At 36.6% G+C, this 15,250-nt stretch overlaps 1 protein-coding gene across 1 annotated transcript in view; it reads left to right on the top strand.

The window, feature by feature from the left end:
• The window catches only part of knl1 (kinetochore scaffold 1), a 30,890-nt gene extending 22,500 nt beyond the window's left edge, over window positions 1–8,390 (top strand). The window contains exons 20-30 of the mRNA XM_061987172.2: window positions 1,844–1,960; window positions 2,034–2,121; window positions 2,247–2,309; window positions 2,391–2,430; window positions 2,549–2,653; window positions 2,764–2,855; window positions 4,786–4,851; window positions 5,747–5,856; window positions 5,929–6,050; window positions 6,201–6,326; window positions 7,500–8,390. Coding sequence (XP_061843156.2) covers window positions 1,844–1,960; window positions 2,034–2,121; window positions 2,247–2,309; window positions 2,391–2,430; window positions 2,549–2,653; window positions 2,764–2,855; window positions 4,786–4,851; window positions 5,747–5,856; window positions 5,929–6,050; window positions 6,201–6,326; window positions 7,500–7,638 — 1,068 coding nt within the window. The 3' untranslated portion in view covers window positions 7,639–8,390. The remainder of the gene's footprint in view (window positions 1–1,843; window positions 1,961–2,033; window positions 2,122–2,246; window positions 2,310–2,390; window positions 2,431–2,548; window positions 2,654–2,763; window positions 2,856–4,785; window positions 4,852–5,746; window positions 5,857–5,928; window positions 6,051–6,200; window positions 6,327–7,499) is intronic.
• The last annotated feature ends 6,860 nt before the right edge of the window (window positions 8,391–15,250 follow it).

The raw sequence follows: 15,250 nt of genomic DNA, 5'->3' as shown, positions 1-15,250 counted from the left end.
GTTGAGAAAGGTTTTTCTTAAAATGTTCAACAATTTGCTCACGCATTTGTTGACAAAGTGGTGACCCTCACCCCATCCTTGTTTGTGAATGACTGAGCATTTCATGGAATCTACTTTTATACCCAATCATGGCACCCACCTGTTCCCAATTTGCCTGTTCACCTGTGGGATGTTCCAAATAAGTGTTTGACGAGCTCTCCTCAACTTTATCAGTATTTATTGCCACCTTTCCCAACTTCTTTGTCACGTGTTGCTGGCATCAAATTCTAAAGTTAATGATTATTTGCAAAAAAAAAAAAGTTTATCAGTTTGAACATCAAATATGTTGTCTTTGTAGCATATTCAACTGAATATGGGTTGAAAATGATTTGCAAATCATTGTATTCCGTTTATATTTACATCTAACACAATTTCCCAACTCATATGGAAACGGGGTTTGTACATGTAGGCATTATTGCGGCTTGATATTGCTTCTAAATGCTTTGGAAATTGCCTACAAGACTTTGTATCGTTTTTCCAACATAGAAAAATTACAGCTTTTACCGGACAGACAACGCGCACAGACTAGGGATGTCCCGATCCAGGTTTTTGCACTTCCGATCCGATACCGATATTGTTTTTGCATTTCCGATCCGATACCGATACTGACCGATACCGATACTGGCCTATCCGAGCATGTATTAAAGTTTAAAGTTATTTAGCCTACTTAGTTGTCAGAATCATGTTGAAAAGGGTTTTAGTACTCTTGATAACAACTAGCCAGCTGAATTACGGGAGTTTGAATAATACACAATGGTTGGTAACAAGAAACTGACCTGTTTATTCAGGGATAAACACAAAATAGACAACATTATACATGACAAACAGAAATGGCATCATTGAACTATGGCTGGGCGATATGGCCTTTTTTTAATATTGCGATATTTTAAGGCCATATTGCGATACACAATATATATCTGGATATTTTGCCTTAGCCTTGAATGAACACTTGATGCATATAATCACAGCAGTATGATGATTCTATGTGTTTTGATTGATTGATTGAGACTTTTATTAGTAGGTTGCACAGTGAAGTACATATTCCGTACAATTGACCACTAAATGGTAACACCCGAATAAGTTTTTCAACTTGTTTAAGTCGGGGTCCACTTAAATTGATTCATGATACATATATATACTATCAGATATATACTATCATCATAATACAGTCATCACACAAGATAATCACATTTAATTATTTACATTATTTATAATCCAGGGTGTGGAGGGGGGCGCCGGATGTAAGTGTCAAAAAGACAGCCAAAAGAGTTTGATATGCGAGCACCTTAGAGGGAGCGTTGCTCGCACGGCTGCGCTAGCATCACAGCTAACGTTAGCCATGCTGCTACCTCTCTGCTGGGAGAGGACGTATACTTATGTGACGTATGTCGTGACAGTATGTGACGTGTGTAAGAAGGTGCGCTTGTCTGTCTGTGAGAGGGAGACACAGGAAAGTGTGAGAAGAGCCTGTCGTGTAATGCCAGCAGCTAAAAGCAACTGCGTGAGAATTGTGGATGTGTTGAAGGTGTGCTGGAAAATGCGGAACGGAAATTACGGAGCAGCAGAAAAGTGGAATGTATTATTTAAATAGGTGCGTTGGAAAACACGGACCGGAGTTTTTTTTTAAACTGGATCTGGATCGGCATTTTCCCATGCCTTGCCGATACGCAATTTTTGGCAAATATCGGCAGCCGATCCGATCCAAATATCGGATCGGGACATCCCTAGCACAGACTGACAAAAATATTATTCAGTTTGTGTATAAACTTAGTCCTAACATGACTGTATGTGTTTGAATCTTCAGATCAAATCGTTTGGCGTAAAATTAAAAGAGAGAAACAACTACTTCAGAAAGATGAGCCGAGTCCGGTCACATGAAATGAAGGAGGTCCTGTACACCGGTGTTGTGCAGGCTCTAACGGTAACTAGGAAGTACTCCGAAGTACTATTAAAACTATTTGGAGATCTCTGATGTAACATTGTATTCGTTTCAGGATGAGCAGCAAAATTTGAGAAGTTCAGTTGAAAAATCTGAAGAGACCGTCAAAATGCTTGATGACTGCATTCGTGATTTGGAAGCGGGTAATGCATTCAGTTTAAAAGGGTCACCCCATTTTTAATGCTGGATACCAAACTCAAATCAATTTAAAGAACTATTGCACATGTTGAGAGGTTACCATCAATAAGACAGCGTTTTATCTTTGCAGAACTTGCAGCAATTGAGGATAAAGGAACTGACACCAAACCAAGTCTTAAATCACTCCAGGAAGGTAAGTTCAATGTGTTGCGTTTAAATACAGTATATATAATTTTTGTCCAATAGTAAAATTATTTTACTTTTTGTCTAACAGAATTGAAGAAAGTCAATGAGAGTATGACCGAGAATGAGCGGTAATTTGTAATATTGATTTCAAGCAAACATTCTGTGAAAAAAAAATATTCAAAGAATAGGAGGCTATGTTGTTATTTAAATATGTTTTGTCTATATGCTTTTTCCGCCCTGTCACAGGCAAATATGTGATCTGGAGACGCAGAAAAATCAGGCTTCAAGCAAACTGAACAGTCTAAAGGCTGACACAAAAAACCTTGAGAGCTCCATTGCTATTCTCAATATGTCAGTATTTAAAAATATTTTTCTTTTGAGTCATCATTTCTTGTGTAGTTTTTTGGGGGGAATTTACACACAGATATTAACTTCCATCTTTGGTAAATTCCTTCCTATAGGCTCAATGAATGGAGATTGAAAGAGAAGAAAGGCAACTACACAGTCTATACTTTCCTAAATGACACATTACATCTACAGTTGGTGGATAAAGGTACATTGTATTGTCTTCCATTCCAACACAGGAAAGCCAAGTCAGGGGAACACAAAAAATTGGACCCATAAAAACTGTATTAATTATTAAAGGTCCAGTACATTTCTTGCTGACCTTAAACTTCAGTCTATTTATGATCATTCCCCAAAGATTTGCATAAACACCATGTTCTCTCCAAAATATGCTCAAAATGGGCAGTGCAGCGTTAGAGACCAACTTGCATAAGCCGTGCAAAATTGTCAGTTACTCAAACTTTAAAATTAAGATTTTGCACAGTCCCAAACTCTCTGAACATCAGAACCCAGTCCAAAACATCTGCTTTTTGATGGAGCATGATGACACCGATACATCCTCCAAAACATTTGCTTGAACTACAGTAAATGATTTGTTGGAGAAATACTCACAAAATGTATTTTTCTTGGTTGACCAACACATGTTGGAGAAGACTATTGTTCCAGTATTTCATGCGCAAAGTCGACTCTCTTGTATATACCCTGGAAAAGAAACAAAGAACATTAACTTATTTATTCGAACATTTGTGGGTTCGGTTTTATTTGGGTTACCCTGTACTTGTGAATTTTTTCACTGTAAGAAATAAACAACTATTTTCTCAATCATTTGTATTAGTGCTGCATGATTTTGAGAAAAAAAATAATTGCAATGAGATAGGCTCCAGCACCCCCGCGACCCCGAAATGCACAAACAAGCGGTAGAAAATGGATAGATGGATGGAATTGTTCTATCTAAATTTGCGATTCGATTTGCGATTTTTATATTTTATACTTATAAATACAGAAAACTGCGAAAATAATGAGTGATGGAGGACATGTTACTTGCAGACTGTTAATCAACATATTCTTGTCTCAAGGTACCACACATTAGAACGATCTGCAATAATTTACCTTTATTTGGAGTTTTTGTGTACATCACGCTCTTAAACTGAAAAAATACTCGATAACAATTAATATTATAATATAATAATAATGCAAGAAACTATTTGAAAGTATATCAACTTTTATTTCTCATACTGTTGTACTGTAATTGATCGGTAAATAACTTTATCCTAAATAAATAAACAAAATAAAATAAAATGTATTCGTTTCTGTAAGCAAAAACTAAATACTAAACATTTTAAAGTGCCTTTTTTCCTCAGTTGGAAAAACTAGGTCGTATGTTGTCTTGTTTGTTGCCATCGCGCGATCGTCCGTGTTGATGGGCTCATATTGCCCATCCGGTTTGAAGCAAAAATGTTCCCACAACGGGACATTTGGCATTGTAATCGTATGTTTTTCTTCCTAATTTTTGTTACTTTGCGAAACTTCTCACTGGCAAGTCGCAACACTCTCTGTCTGTGCTTCCTGTATGTGCGGTCTCGCTCAGTCGCACTCCAGCCCCTGAGTCAAAGATTGTAAATGACTCAAAAGAGGGATCAGTGCTTTTAGGTCATTTTTCTGTTAAATCAACGCCTTTTTCTTCTTGTTTGAAGCGAGGAAGAAACGCGAGGCTCAACAATTCTGATTGGCGAACATGTCATCAAATGGTAAATGGGTTATACTTGAACAGTGCTATTCTACTTTCAAGGTACTCAAAGCGTTTTGACACTATTTCCACATTCACCCATTCACATAGGCCCTAACCTTGACCCATTAGTAGCAAGTGTGAAGTGTCTTGCTCAAGGAGACAACAGCCTCTTTTTTTTTCCACTCAAATGTCGGTGACGGCAGAGGGAAAAAAAAACCTCAGCCTTTTGTGGTTGCGTAATTGCACTAATAAAAATCTTGATGTTGATTAATCGTGCAGCCCTAATTTGTAAGGAAATTTGAATTTCAAAAGCACTATAATGGATCTCCAACAAATACTGTTATATTGTCAGATTTTGGGATTTTTTTTGCCGTAAATCTAAACTACAACATTTTTTTTGCTTTTGTAGGAAATGGTACTGCTGAAGAACCCGAGCAGGAAACTTCACAAATTAATTTCACATTTCTACTTGATGGTAAGAGATGGATGTCAACATATGGAACTGTGATTCTACCCTAAACAAAAATTCTAAGAAAGAAAGGTCAATTTATGTTCGAAGTCTAGAGATTATGCATGCCATACTTCCCCAAGCAAGTCAGATCTTTTCTTCTTTCGCTCACACACTAGGGAACTGGAGAGAGTTATGACAATAATACAGTATATTTTTTCACTGATATGGAAAACATGTTTTGAAGAACCATTTAATTTTGTCCTTCTCTCTTTGAATTTGTCCAAATACATGTATTGAAAAAGGGGTTGTTTGTATTTAGTGGTGTATTATATAGTGCAATAATATATTTTTTCACTCTTATGGAAAACTTGTTTTGAATAATACTTTACGTATAATGCAGTGCTTCTCAGTTATTTTCTCTTACGCCCACTCTCACTCTACGAACCGACTATAAATAGTATCATTTGTTTATACTATTGTTATAACTACATCTCTGCATTACAGTATGCCTATTCACATTAAAGAAAACATAAAACAGAAAGATTATATATCAATTTACAACAAAGAATAACCTTATTAACATTGTTTTAGTCTGTAACCGAAAACATTTGAAGTGAATCAATTTGCTTGGGGGAAAAAAATCCTTATTTAATGTATAAGAAAAATGTACCGACCATTTGATACTGAAAAAAATACATCAAATAAAATAAACTCAAAACTTACCGGTAATGATAAATTCAAATTGATCCGCAACATTAACTTAGGGGCCCAATACATACAAAACTTTACCCTACAAAACAAAGAGAAATAAAACAATTTGTGCTGATTTTTAAAAAATAAAAATGAGGAAGTCAGGATTACATTGGACACCGTGTTTGTACATTTCAACTGCACATTTTTTATTTTATTTTGGATCTAGATACAAGTTCACAGTGCCACGCCCGCCTTGTTCACAAACTGATCTCCCAGTACATTTACGGCGAAACGTTGTGGGTGAAGAAATACCCAACAAGCAATCATGTTCAAAAGGTGAGTGTGGACGGATCCAAGTGCAGTATCGGTTCATATGTTTAATCAGGATGTTCTTCCTGCTTTGTGCAGCTGCTCTATGACGTGTCCTTGGTGGTCAGTCACTGTCGTCTCCTCGGAGAGGAAATCCGTCTGCTTAAAACGTGGGGAGGTGTACGGCTCAATATCCTGGACATCAGTTGTGTGGACACTCGGTAAGAGTACATTTCCTCTCTAAAGTTAACGACCCACAAAGAGATTGTTGTTTAAAAGCAGGAAGACCCATTTTTTTTGTATGTCTGCTACTGTAAATTACTACTATGTGGTATCACTGCATTCAAATAACTTTTGACTTCTTCTTTTAGAATACATATTGTCTTCAGCAGTCTGAGGAGATGTTCCAAGTTTGAAGTTTCCTTTTCCGTCAGCTTAGACAAGCACATCTATGGTATTCAGGTGCACAGCTTCAGAAACATCTTTGGGGACGCAACGTAAGTGTGACCAAACTAAAGCTCTTGACAGCTTTAAAGGGCAACTGCACTTTTTTATTTTTTATTTTGACTATCCACAATCCCCATGTAAGACAAGAACACATATACCGTATTTCTTTTTTATGCATTATAACATGTAAATAAAGGTTAGTAAAAGACAGCTAACAATGAAGCTAATAATAGTATACTATTCTCATAAAGCCCTCTAAAAACATCCAAAAACTGCCAACAATACTCCATGTACGTCTCATGACCTGAATATTAACCAAGCATTAGCAATATTGTTATTATAAGCGCTAACACAGTCAAACTACAGTATTTTTAGCCGCGTTGTGATCACAAAGCGATAACTAGCATATGTCGCCATATTGAGCCTTAAAATGGAGAATTTTGTAAACTTTGACATTCAACGTATATCCGATGATGGCGGGAAAGTTACGAAAAGACGCTTGTCTGTTGGACTTTTTTTTTTTAAACTATTTTTTAATCATGATTAGTTTTAAATTTAAGCTGGAAGATATAAACATCCCATCAGCCTGCATCCCAGTGAGAGCAGACATTGTACAGTAAGTACCGGTACTTGTTTTATTATGTTTATAGTTAATATTTCTTGTTTAGCACTTAGCAATACTGCTACATGATGCTTAGTGCTTCACTAAAGCTGGATTTGTTTAGCATACAGCCTCTAAAAAATGTAGCTCATCTGTATATTCAGGCACAAAAATATAATTTGTCACGAAATAGTCTTTTTTTTGTCTCTCACAAAGTAAGTAAGCAGTGTTGTTGTTGAAGGGAACAGCAAACGTGATTCTTCCGTAATATGAATACGCCGCCCTATGCTTACAATGAGCAAAATACGTGAATATTACATGTTATTATAAATGTACCTGATACTACATTACATATATACTTACAGTGTCTATATAAAACATTGATGGAGGCTTTTGGATGTTTTTTAGAGCGCTTTATAGGCGTAATAGAGCGAATCCACTTACCATGTTGTGAGCTGACTTTTGCTAGCATATTTTTAGAATGCATTAAATAAGAAAAAAATATGTGTGCTTGTTTTATAAGGAATGGAGTTCTCTTTTAAAGTTAAACACAAACAATGTGCAACAACAAAGTAAAAAAATACAAAGTTTTCAGAAGACTGTTACATGTCTGTGTCTGCAGGATCCAGCAGATTGTAAGCATTGTGAAGTCATTCGTTCCAGCCAGGAAGCTCTTGACAAAGATTGTGAAGAAGATTCACACTGATCTCCTTTCTTTAGCTGAATATGTACAGTCTACACCAGAGGTCTCCAACCACTAACTCGTGAGGTACCGAGGTACCGAGACCTCGCCAGTTGATTTTGAGTCATTCACCAAAGGGTCAAACATTTGCTCAAACTCAGTATTTTTTATAAATGTTCAATACAGGCATGATGCCTCTATTCAGATGAGAAATTACCATAAAATAGCTGTTTAAATGGAGATTTGCTTCTGAAATAAAGTGCAGTTTAAATGTTGCCAGTCTTATAAAACAAAGTAGCTTAAATACATAAAAACTGCAGATGAATATTCTTATTTTTTTAAACAAATTGTAAGTTGTGGACATTTTGTTAATGCTCTGACGATACAAGCAAATATCCCTTTGTTTGGGTTTTAAATAACTATTAAAATAAACTTTGCAAAAATTAATAGTTCTCGGTCAATTTTATTTTGTAAAAGTAGCTCTCAAAAGACAAAAGGTTGGAGATCCCTTGTCTACACTTTTAAATATGTTTTTTCTAAATTTCTCGCCTACTTTTGTTGGTCACCTCTAGATGGCGAGCATGTTCTACTTAAATCTGCCTAGTTGTGTTTGCAAAATACCTTCTGGTTAAAACATAATAATAATCATACATTTATTAAAAGTGCTTGGAATGACATATCTTAAAGTGTTCATTTATAGCTTTTTTATTCATATTCAAATGTTTCTATGTTTGTATGTTTAGGGATGTAAACATTTGTTGTGTCAGCAATCCCTTTTATCAGCATGTTGAGATGCACAGTTAGTGCATTGTAAATAACAATAAAATTGTACGAAGGAAGAAACAACACTGATGTTTGGCCTTGATTTGGATCTTAAAAATGTGTTGAGTCAGCTCCCTGAACATTACAAGCAGTCAAAAAAGGGCTGCTTTGCTTTAGTTGTCCTGAAGATGACGCTATTGCTCCCTTAAATAGATTTCTGCTTTCATCCACCTTAGCAAGTCTTTGGTCTAGTTTCAATTACACAATGTGGAAATAAATCAAAATTAGTGAGAGTTAAAAACAATATATACATTAAATTAATTTGTGGACGTATTGGATTGTGAATTTTTAAAACGAGATTATTCCGATGTTACTTAGTATGCATATTTCAAATAAACTAAACTAATAACTATAAACTAAAATTCCAGAACAAGGGGAATTTCATGATTACAATTTTTTTTTAATTATAACTTTGTAGCATGGTGGTGCATCTGATATAGTTCAGTGGTTCCTAAACTTTTGTCACCAAGTACCAAATCAGAAATTACTTGGCTCTCCAAGTACCACCATAATGACCAACATTAAAATACAGCAGCTTAGTAGGCCTAAGTGTTCATTAAAAACAAGGCAGAGGTTTTATTTACAATTATATTTAATATTTTTGGCCACTGTAACATTTGAACAGTAACACTGTGTTTTGATATTTAATTAAATGGTGCAAGCGGATCAGTTTGAGAGTCACTGGTGTTGTTTATCCCCCTCACAGTCAGGGAGTTCTCTGGTTCAAATCCGGTTTAGACTTTTCAATGTTTAGCATGAGTTTCCTCCCATATCCCAAAATTAATTGGAAGTTATAAATTGTTCATAAATTGAAATACCCTGGAATGCCCTGAACAGGATAGGCGTTAGAAAATTAATGAATTACATTTCCACAGCTTTCTCCAGACTTAAAAGGGAACTGCACTTTTTGGGGAATTTTGCCGAACGTTCACAACATGAAGACAAGAGTTTTTTGTTTTTTTTTGCATTTTAACATGTAAAAATCAGCTCGTTCTTGGTGGATAGCAATGCAGATAAATGAGAGTAAATCGCTTTAAAAATGCTTTCAAAAACTGCCAAGAATACTTAATCTACATTCAGTAACCTGTATAATAACCAAGCTGTTGTGACATTGTTATTGTAAGAGTGAACACTGAGGAACTCTTTTTCTAGCGAAGTAACACATCGGCATGATTTGATATTAGCCGTAAAGGGTTGCTACGGCAAGAGATAAGCTCGCTTCTAGGTCAGCACGAAACGCATTTGAATTTGTGACACACAACACTGCGATAGGACACCAATCTGTACTAACTGAAAAACATGTAAAATCATATTACAGTATCTGTAAAGTATTATTTCATGTTTTGTTTGTACACAGCTAACTAGTCGTAACAACACGCATGATGTGCTGCGTGTATCAGTACGGTATTTAATAGTGTGACTTACTCGATGGACAGTTGTGTTTTTGGTCCAGCTGTCTTGGTAAGCACTCCATTTCTGTTGAAATAACTTGGCTTCAAATTCCAGCTTCGAGTCACGCCGACCTCACTGTCCTGCCTTCGTCTGCTCCAACGTCTCACCCTTCCTTCGTGCCGGCTTCTAGAATCAGCAGTTCATCCTCCGTATATTCAGCTTCAAAAATCTAAGTTTGTGAATTCTTATTTGACCAGAAATAGTCGTCTTTGTTGTCTATTACCAAGTCTGCCATGATTAGAAAACACATTTGCGTTTGTTTCAGGAAGTAAGAACACACATGTAGACTTAGACTTAGACAAACTTTAATGATCCACAAGGGAAATTGTTCAACACAGTAGCTCAGTTACAATGATGGAAAGTGTAAGGATGGAAAGGACAATGCAGGTATAAAAAGACTAAATATAGCGATATAAAATATAACATATATACATATGTGTACAGTATATTATATATACAGATATATTATATTATGTCTATAACATATATACAATATATAACAATTACCATGTACAATATTACAGTATATGTGACAGCAGCAGCATAAAATAGAGAGTAGATCCAGCAGAAAATAGAACATAGACATTAATTTGTATGCAGAAGTCGGAAACGGAAATCAATGTGCGGAAGGAATCAGTCTAGGCCAAGGGTGTCAAACGTACGGCCCGTGAACAGGTTTTATCTGGCCCGCGAGATGAGTATGAAAATGAGCGGAAATTTTTGAATGAAAATAACTGCTGTTCTAAATGTGCCAACTAGATGTCACAATAGCAATTCTCTGTATCTTTGTAGATGATGCTACATATGTAAAAAAACAAAAACAAATAAATCACATGATGTTAGTGCACCAGTCGAGGAAAATTAGCAAACTACATAAATAACATCCTGTAATTTGATTTTGATATTTTTTTTATCTTGATAGATTGAAAATTAACACCAATGGGTTGACTGATGAACATTATCACATAATTTATTCAGAAAGTAAAAATAACGACAAACAAAGATAGAATACTATTAACCGTAAAAAAAAACAACAACATGATGATTTGTACATTTTCAGAAGGTGCTTGTTCTATTTTTAAACAAAGAGAATAATCTGAAGTTGTCTTTTTTTTTTAAGTTATCGTGCTGTGATTTTACCAGTCCGGCCCACTTGGGAGTAGATTTTTCTCCACAAGGCCCCCGATCAAAAGTGAGTTTGACACCCCTGGTCTAGGCCAGTGTTTTTCAACCACTGTGCCGCGGCACACTAGTGTGCCGTGGGGAGATTATGTAATGTCACCTAATTGGGTTAAAAATATTTTTTTGCAAGCCAGTAATTATAATCCGCAAATGTGCCATTGTTGAGTGTCTGTGCTGTCTAGAGCTCGGCAGAGTAACCGTGTAATACTCTTTCATATCAGTAGGTGGCAGCAGGTAGCTAATTGCTCTGTAGATGTCGGGAACATGGTTTGTCGTGATCACAATATGCGGGAGGCAGCGTGTACGGTAGTTAAAAAGGTATCTAACTTAAACCAAAAATAAGCAAAAGGCGAGATAAGAAAAGACATTGACGCTTAGGGATGGCTATGCAAAACAAAACTAAAACTGAACTGGCTGCAAAGTAAACAAAAACAGAATGCTGGACGACAGCAAAGACTTACAGCGTGTGGAGCAGACGGCGTCCACAAAGTACGTCCGTACATGACATAACAATCAACAATGTCCCCACAAAGAAGGATAGCGTCCGCACAACTTATATAGTCTTGATTGCGAGAAAAAAAAAACAGGTGTGGGGAATAGCGTTCAAGGAAGACACAAAACTGCTACAGGAAAATACCAACAAAAGAGGAAAAGTCACCAGAACAGGAGCGCAAGACAAGAACTAAAACACTACACACAGGAAAACACCCCAAAAAAACCTCAAAATAAGTCACGGCGTGATGTGACAGGTGGTGACAGTACACCTACTTTGAGACAAGAGCTATAGTGATGCATGGTTGGTTATGGTTTGATTCATATCCAACAATTGCGAGAACAACTTTTTATTGTCAATAACGGCTGCTGAGTTTCATTTTTTAATGTTTTCTGCTGGTGGTGTGCCTCAGTATTTTTTCAATGAAAAAAATGTGCATTGGCTCAGAAAAGGTTGAAAAATACTGGTCTAGGCAATGATTAATATGACCAAAGTACAGTAAATATTGTACATAATACATATTGTTCTGAACGTGTTTGTTACTACATTATATATATACTTGCAGTTTGAAGTTGTTTTAGAGGACTTTGAAGGCTATACAACAATGACCCTCTACTGCTTGTTTTTTATCTTTAAAATCCTTACCAAAAAAAATGTATTCTTGTCTCTCATAAAGTAGTGAATAATAGGCAAAATTCCAAAAAAAGACCAGTTCCCCTTTAAGTATTGCAAAAAAAAAAAAAAAATGCGCCAATAATATGAGCGTTTGCATGTTTCTGTTTTTGGGCGAAACCTGACAAACATGGCCACTGTGCCGAGGTCATTTGAAATAGGGAGGGGTCGGGGGGTGAGCGAGCGACTGTCGCTCTGACGTCAAAAGGTCAAAGAGGGCTTTCCAAACCGTCACCTTGAAGTAAGCCATCAGGGGCGACAAGTTCCTCCCTCCATGCCGCCCTCCCCGAGAAACAACAGCTCCTGTCAAAGCACATTGTGAACACCCGCGGTCTCCAGGCGCTGCTTAAGTTTGGCCTGAAGCGCCATTTGGACCCTCTTATCCCAGCCAGGGAGTCCAGATAGTGTCATTACAATCCATACCAAGACTTGTAGTGTTTGCATGCACGGCAGGATGTATTTAAAACAGTACAGTAGTTTTAAAGACGCTACTTTAATAACCATACCTTGAATGCATGTCTTTTCTCTCAATCATGCATCAACCAACCGTACAGAACCGGTTCCAACAATAAAAACAAACTCATGAATATTAACGATACGCAAGTCTTTTCCTTCATGGATAACACTTTAATCCTGATTTAGATGTATTTCAAGTGGCACCATAGGAGGCTCTAATTGTATTAAGTGGAACATTTGTCCTCAGGCAACATGTTCAAATCTTTTTATCCTCACCTGGAAGCAGTATTTCACTGTAGTAACATCATCAGTGTCTTTAGCAACTCTGAGGTAGACGCTGCTGAAATTGGTTTTTGGGTGATGGAAACCGAGTGGAGCGTTTTATTTGTCCTGGGGGACAGAGGGGGCCTTGAGCAAAATGTGATTTGAATTTTTTTATTTTTTAAATCACACTTTTTTATTCAATTTAATTTCTCAGTGGCCTTGTGGTTAAATTGTCCGCCCTGAGATCGGTAGGTCGTGAGTTCAAACCCCGGCCGAGTCATACCAAAGACTATAAAAATGGGACCCATTGCCTCCCTGCTTGACACTCAGCATCAAGGGTTGGAATTGGCGGTTAAATCACCAAAAACGATACCCGGGCGCGGCCACCGCTGCTGCTCCCTGCTCCCTTCACCTCCCAGAAGGTTGATCAAGGGTGATGAGTCAAATGCAGATAATAATTTCGCCACACCTAGTGTGTGTGTGGCAATCATGGGTACTTCAACTTTAACTTTTTAATTTATTGCAGGTTTTGTACTTCAGTGATTCTCAAACTGTGGTAGGCGGTCTGCATCTAGAAGTACGCCAAATAATCACTTGATTAAAGTACAGTGTTTTATTTTACAATATTCAAACACAGTGTTACTGTTCAAATATGTGTAATGTTACACTGGCCAAAAATATGACATATACGTGTTCAATATAATCTCTGCCTTGTTTTTAATGAATACTTAGGCCTACTACACTATTGTAGTTCAATGTTGCGCATTATGGTGGTACTTGGAGAGACAATTTTTTTTTGGAAGTGGTGCTTGGTAAAAAAATAAATAAAAAAAAAGAGTGAGATCATGGGAAATAAGTTTATTATTTTAATGCAAAATAACAAATGTTAAAGTTTACGTTAGTATATGTTGAGGCAAGTGAACAAATAGTTAGCTCTGGAAAGTTGCCATTCTGATCAGTGATTGAGCAGAAAGGGGTTAGGAATACGTTTGTGGTCAAATTTCATCTGTAGCGCTCTGTCCTTTATTAATTGACATTTTACATGTGCTTATTTACACATAACCGGGCCCCCCCCACACACAAATCGCAGGGCCCTACGCACGTAGTGTGCGTATAGCGTAGAGCAGACCTGGGCAAATTAAGGCCCGTTGAGCTTTTCAATCTGGCCTTCCGAACATTCCCAAATAATTTTTTGAGATGTTTAAGATGGAAAGTGTAGCTGCCATTATGATGTGCAGTGATGTTTTCAAATGACAGTAAGTCTTCAACTATACAAAGTATTTCAATGGTTGGAATCTGCGCTTTGGGATGATATACTAGTTACTATGGTAATCTAATTAGTTACAATGGTAATCTACGTCACAGCAGCTCAGACGAGGCACCAAGCAGTGTGGGCGGGAAGCGTTTCCACAGACGCGGAAGGAGATTTTCACAACAAAGTTCTAAAGCTTAGTGATGTATCACATATATCAGATTGTCGGTGGGTTCATTTTGTACCCTTCGCGTTCATATTGCACTGTTTGTTGCATTTTTGTTGCGTTTCACTGATTGTAAAATATGTCGATCGAAAGGGGTGTGACGTTTATATTTTTTCAATATTCAGTGTTTTATCGTTCATAGAAAAAAATTAAATTCCATTACGTTTTTCATGGCGGTCTGTCATAACGTTTTTAGCATTCAATCAGACATTATTGTGAGGTTTTGTATTAGTATTCCTAAAAATAGATATACTGGCCCCCAGACACATTTTTTTCTCTAAATGTGGCCCCCGAGTCAAAATAATTGCCCAGGGCTGGCGAAGAGCTTCACGCAAGAACTGACATAAACAGCAAATGAAGAAATATCAAGATATAAACATAATACACATATAGTGAATGCTGACGTCATCATGTGTTTATTTACGCAGTAAATTCTCACATTGAGCCATGCAAGTACATTTTTGGCCTAAAACAGTACTAAAACATGTCAACACCCAGATGTTTTTCGAATGTACTATCACTACCAACACGTTAAGTGTATCGTCATATTTTGAATCAAATTTTCCACATGGACCTATATATAAGACCCAATATTTGTTTTTAAAAAACAAATTGTTTGTATCTTACAACTGGCAAGGAACTATGAAATATTGAGCCTGATTTATTATTTTCTTTTATTCAACAACATATATTTTGTCTTGGTGTTAACACAATATATATATATATTTTTTCTTTGCATATTACTTTTGTAGCTGTATGTAAATATGACGCCGCTAAAGTGGCAGCTGGTTGCAGCAACTCTGCCCGTTTATATCCTCCTTTGTGTTCTTTAATGTTTCCCTCATGCTTTTTTTTTTTTTGGTTTAAACCCC

This window comes from Nerophis lumbriciformis, linkage group LG26 (genome assembly GCF_033978685.3).
Source record: "Nerophis lumbriciformis linkage group LG26, RoL_Nlum_v2.1, whole genome shotgun sequence".
In the NCBI taxonomy this organism is placed as follows: Eukaryota; Metazoa; Chordata; class Actinopteri; order Syngnathiformes; family Syngnathidae; genus Nerophis; species Nerophis lumbriciformis.
This window is presented reverse-complemented; position numbering and strand designations above follow the sequence as displayed.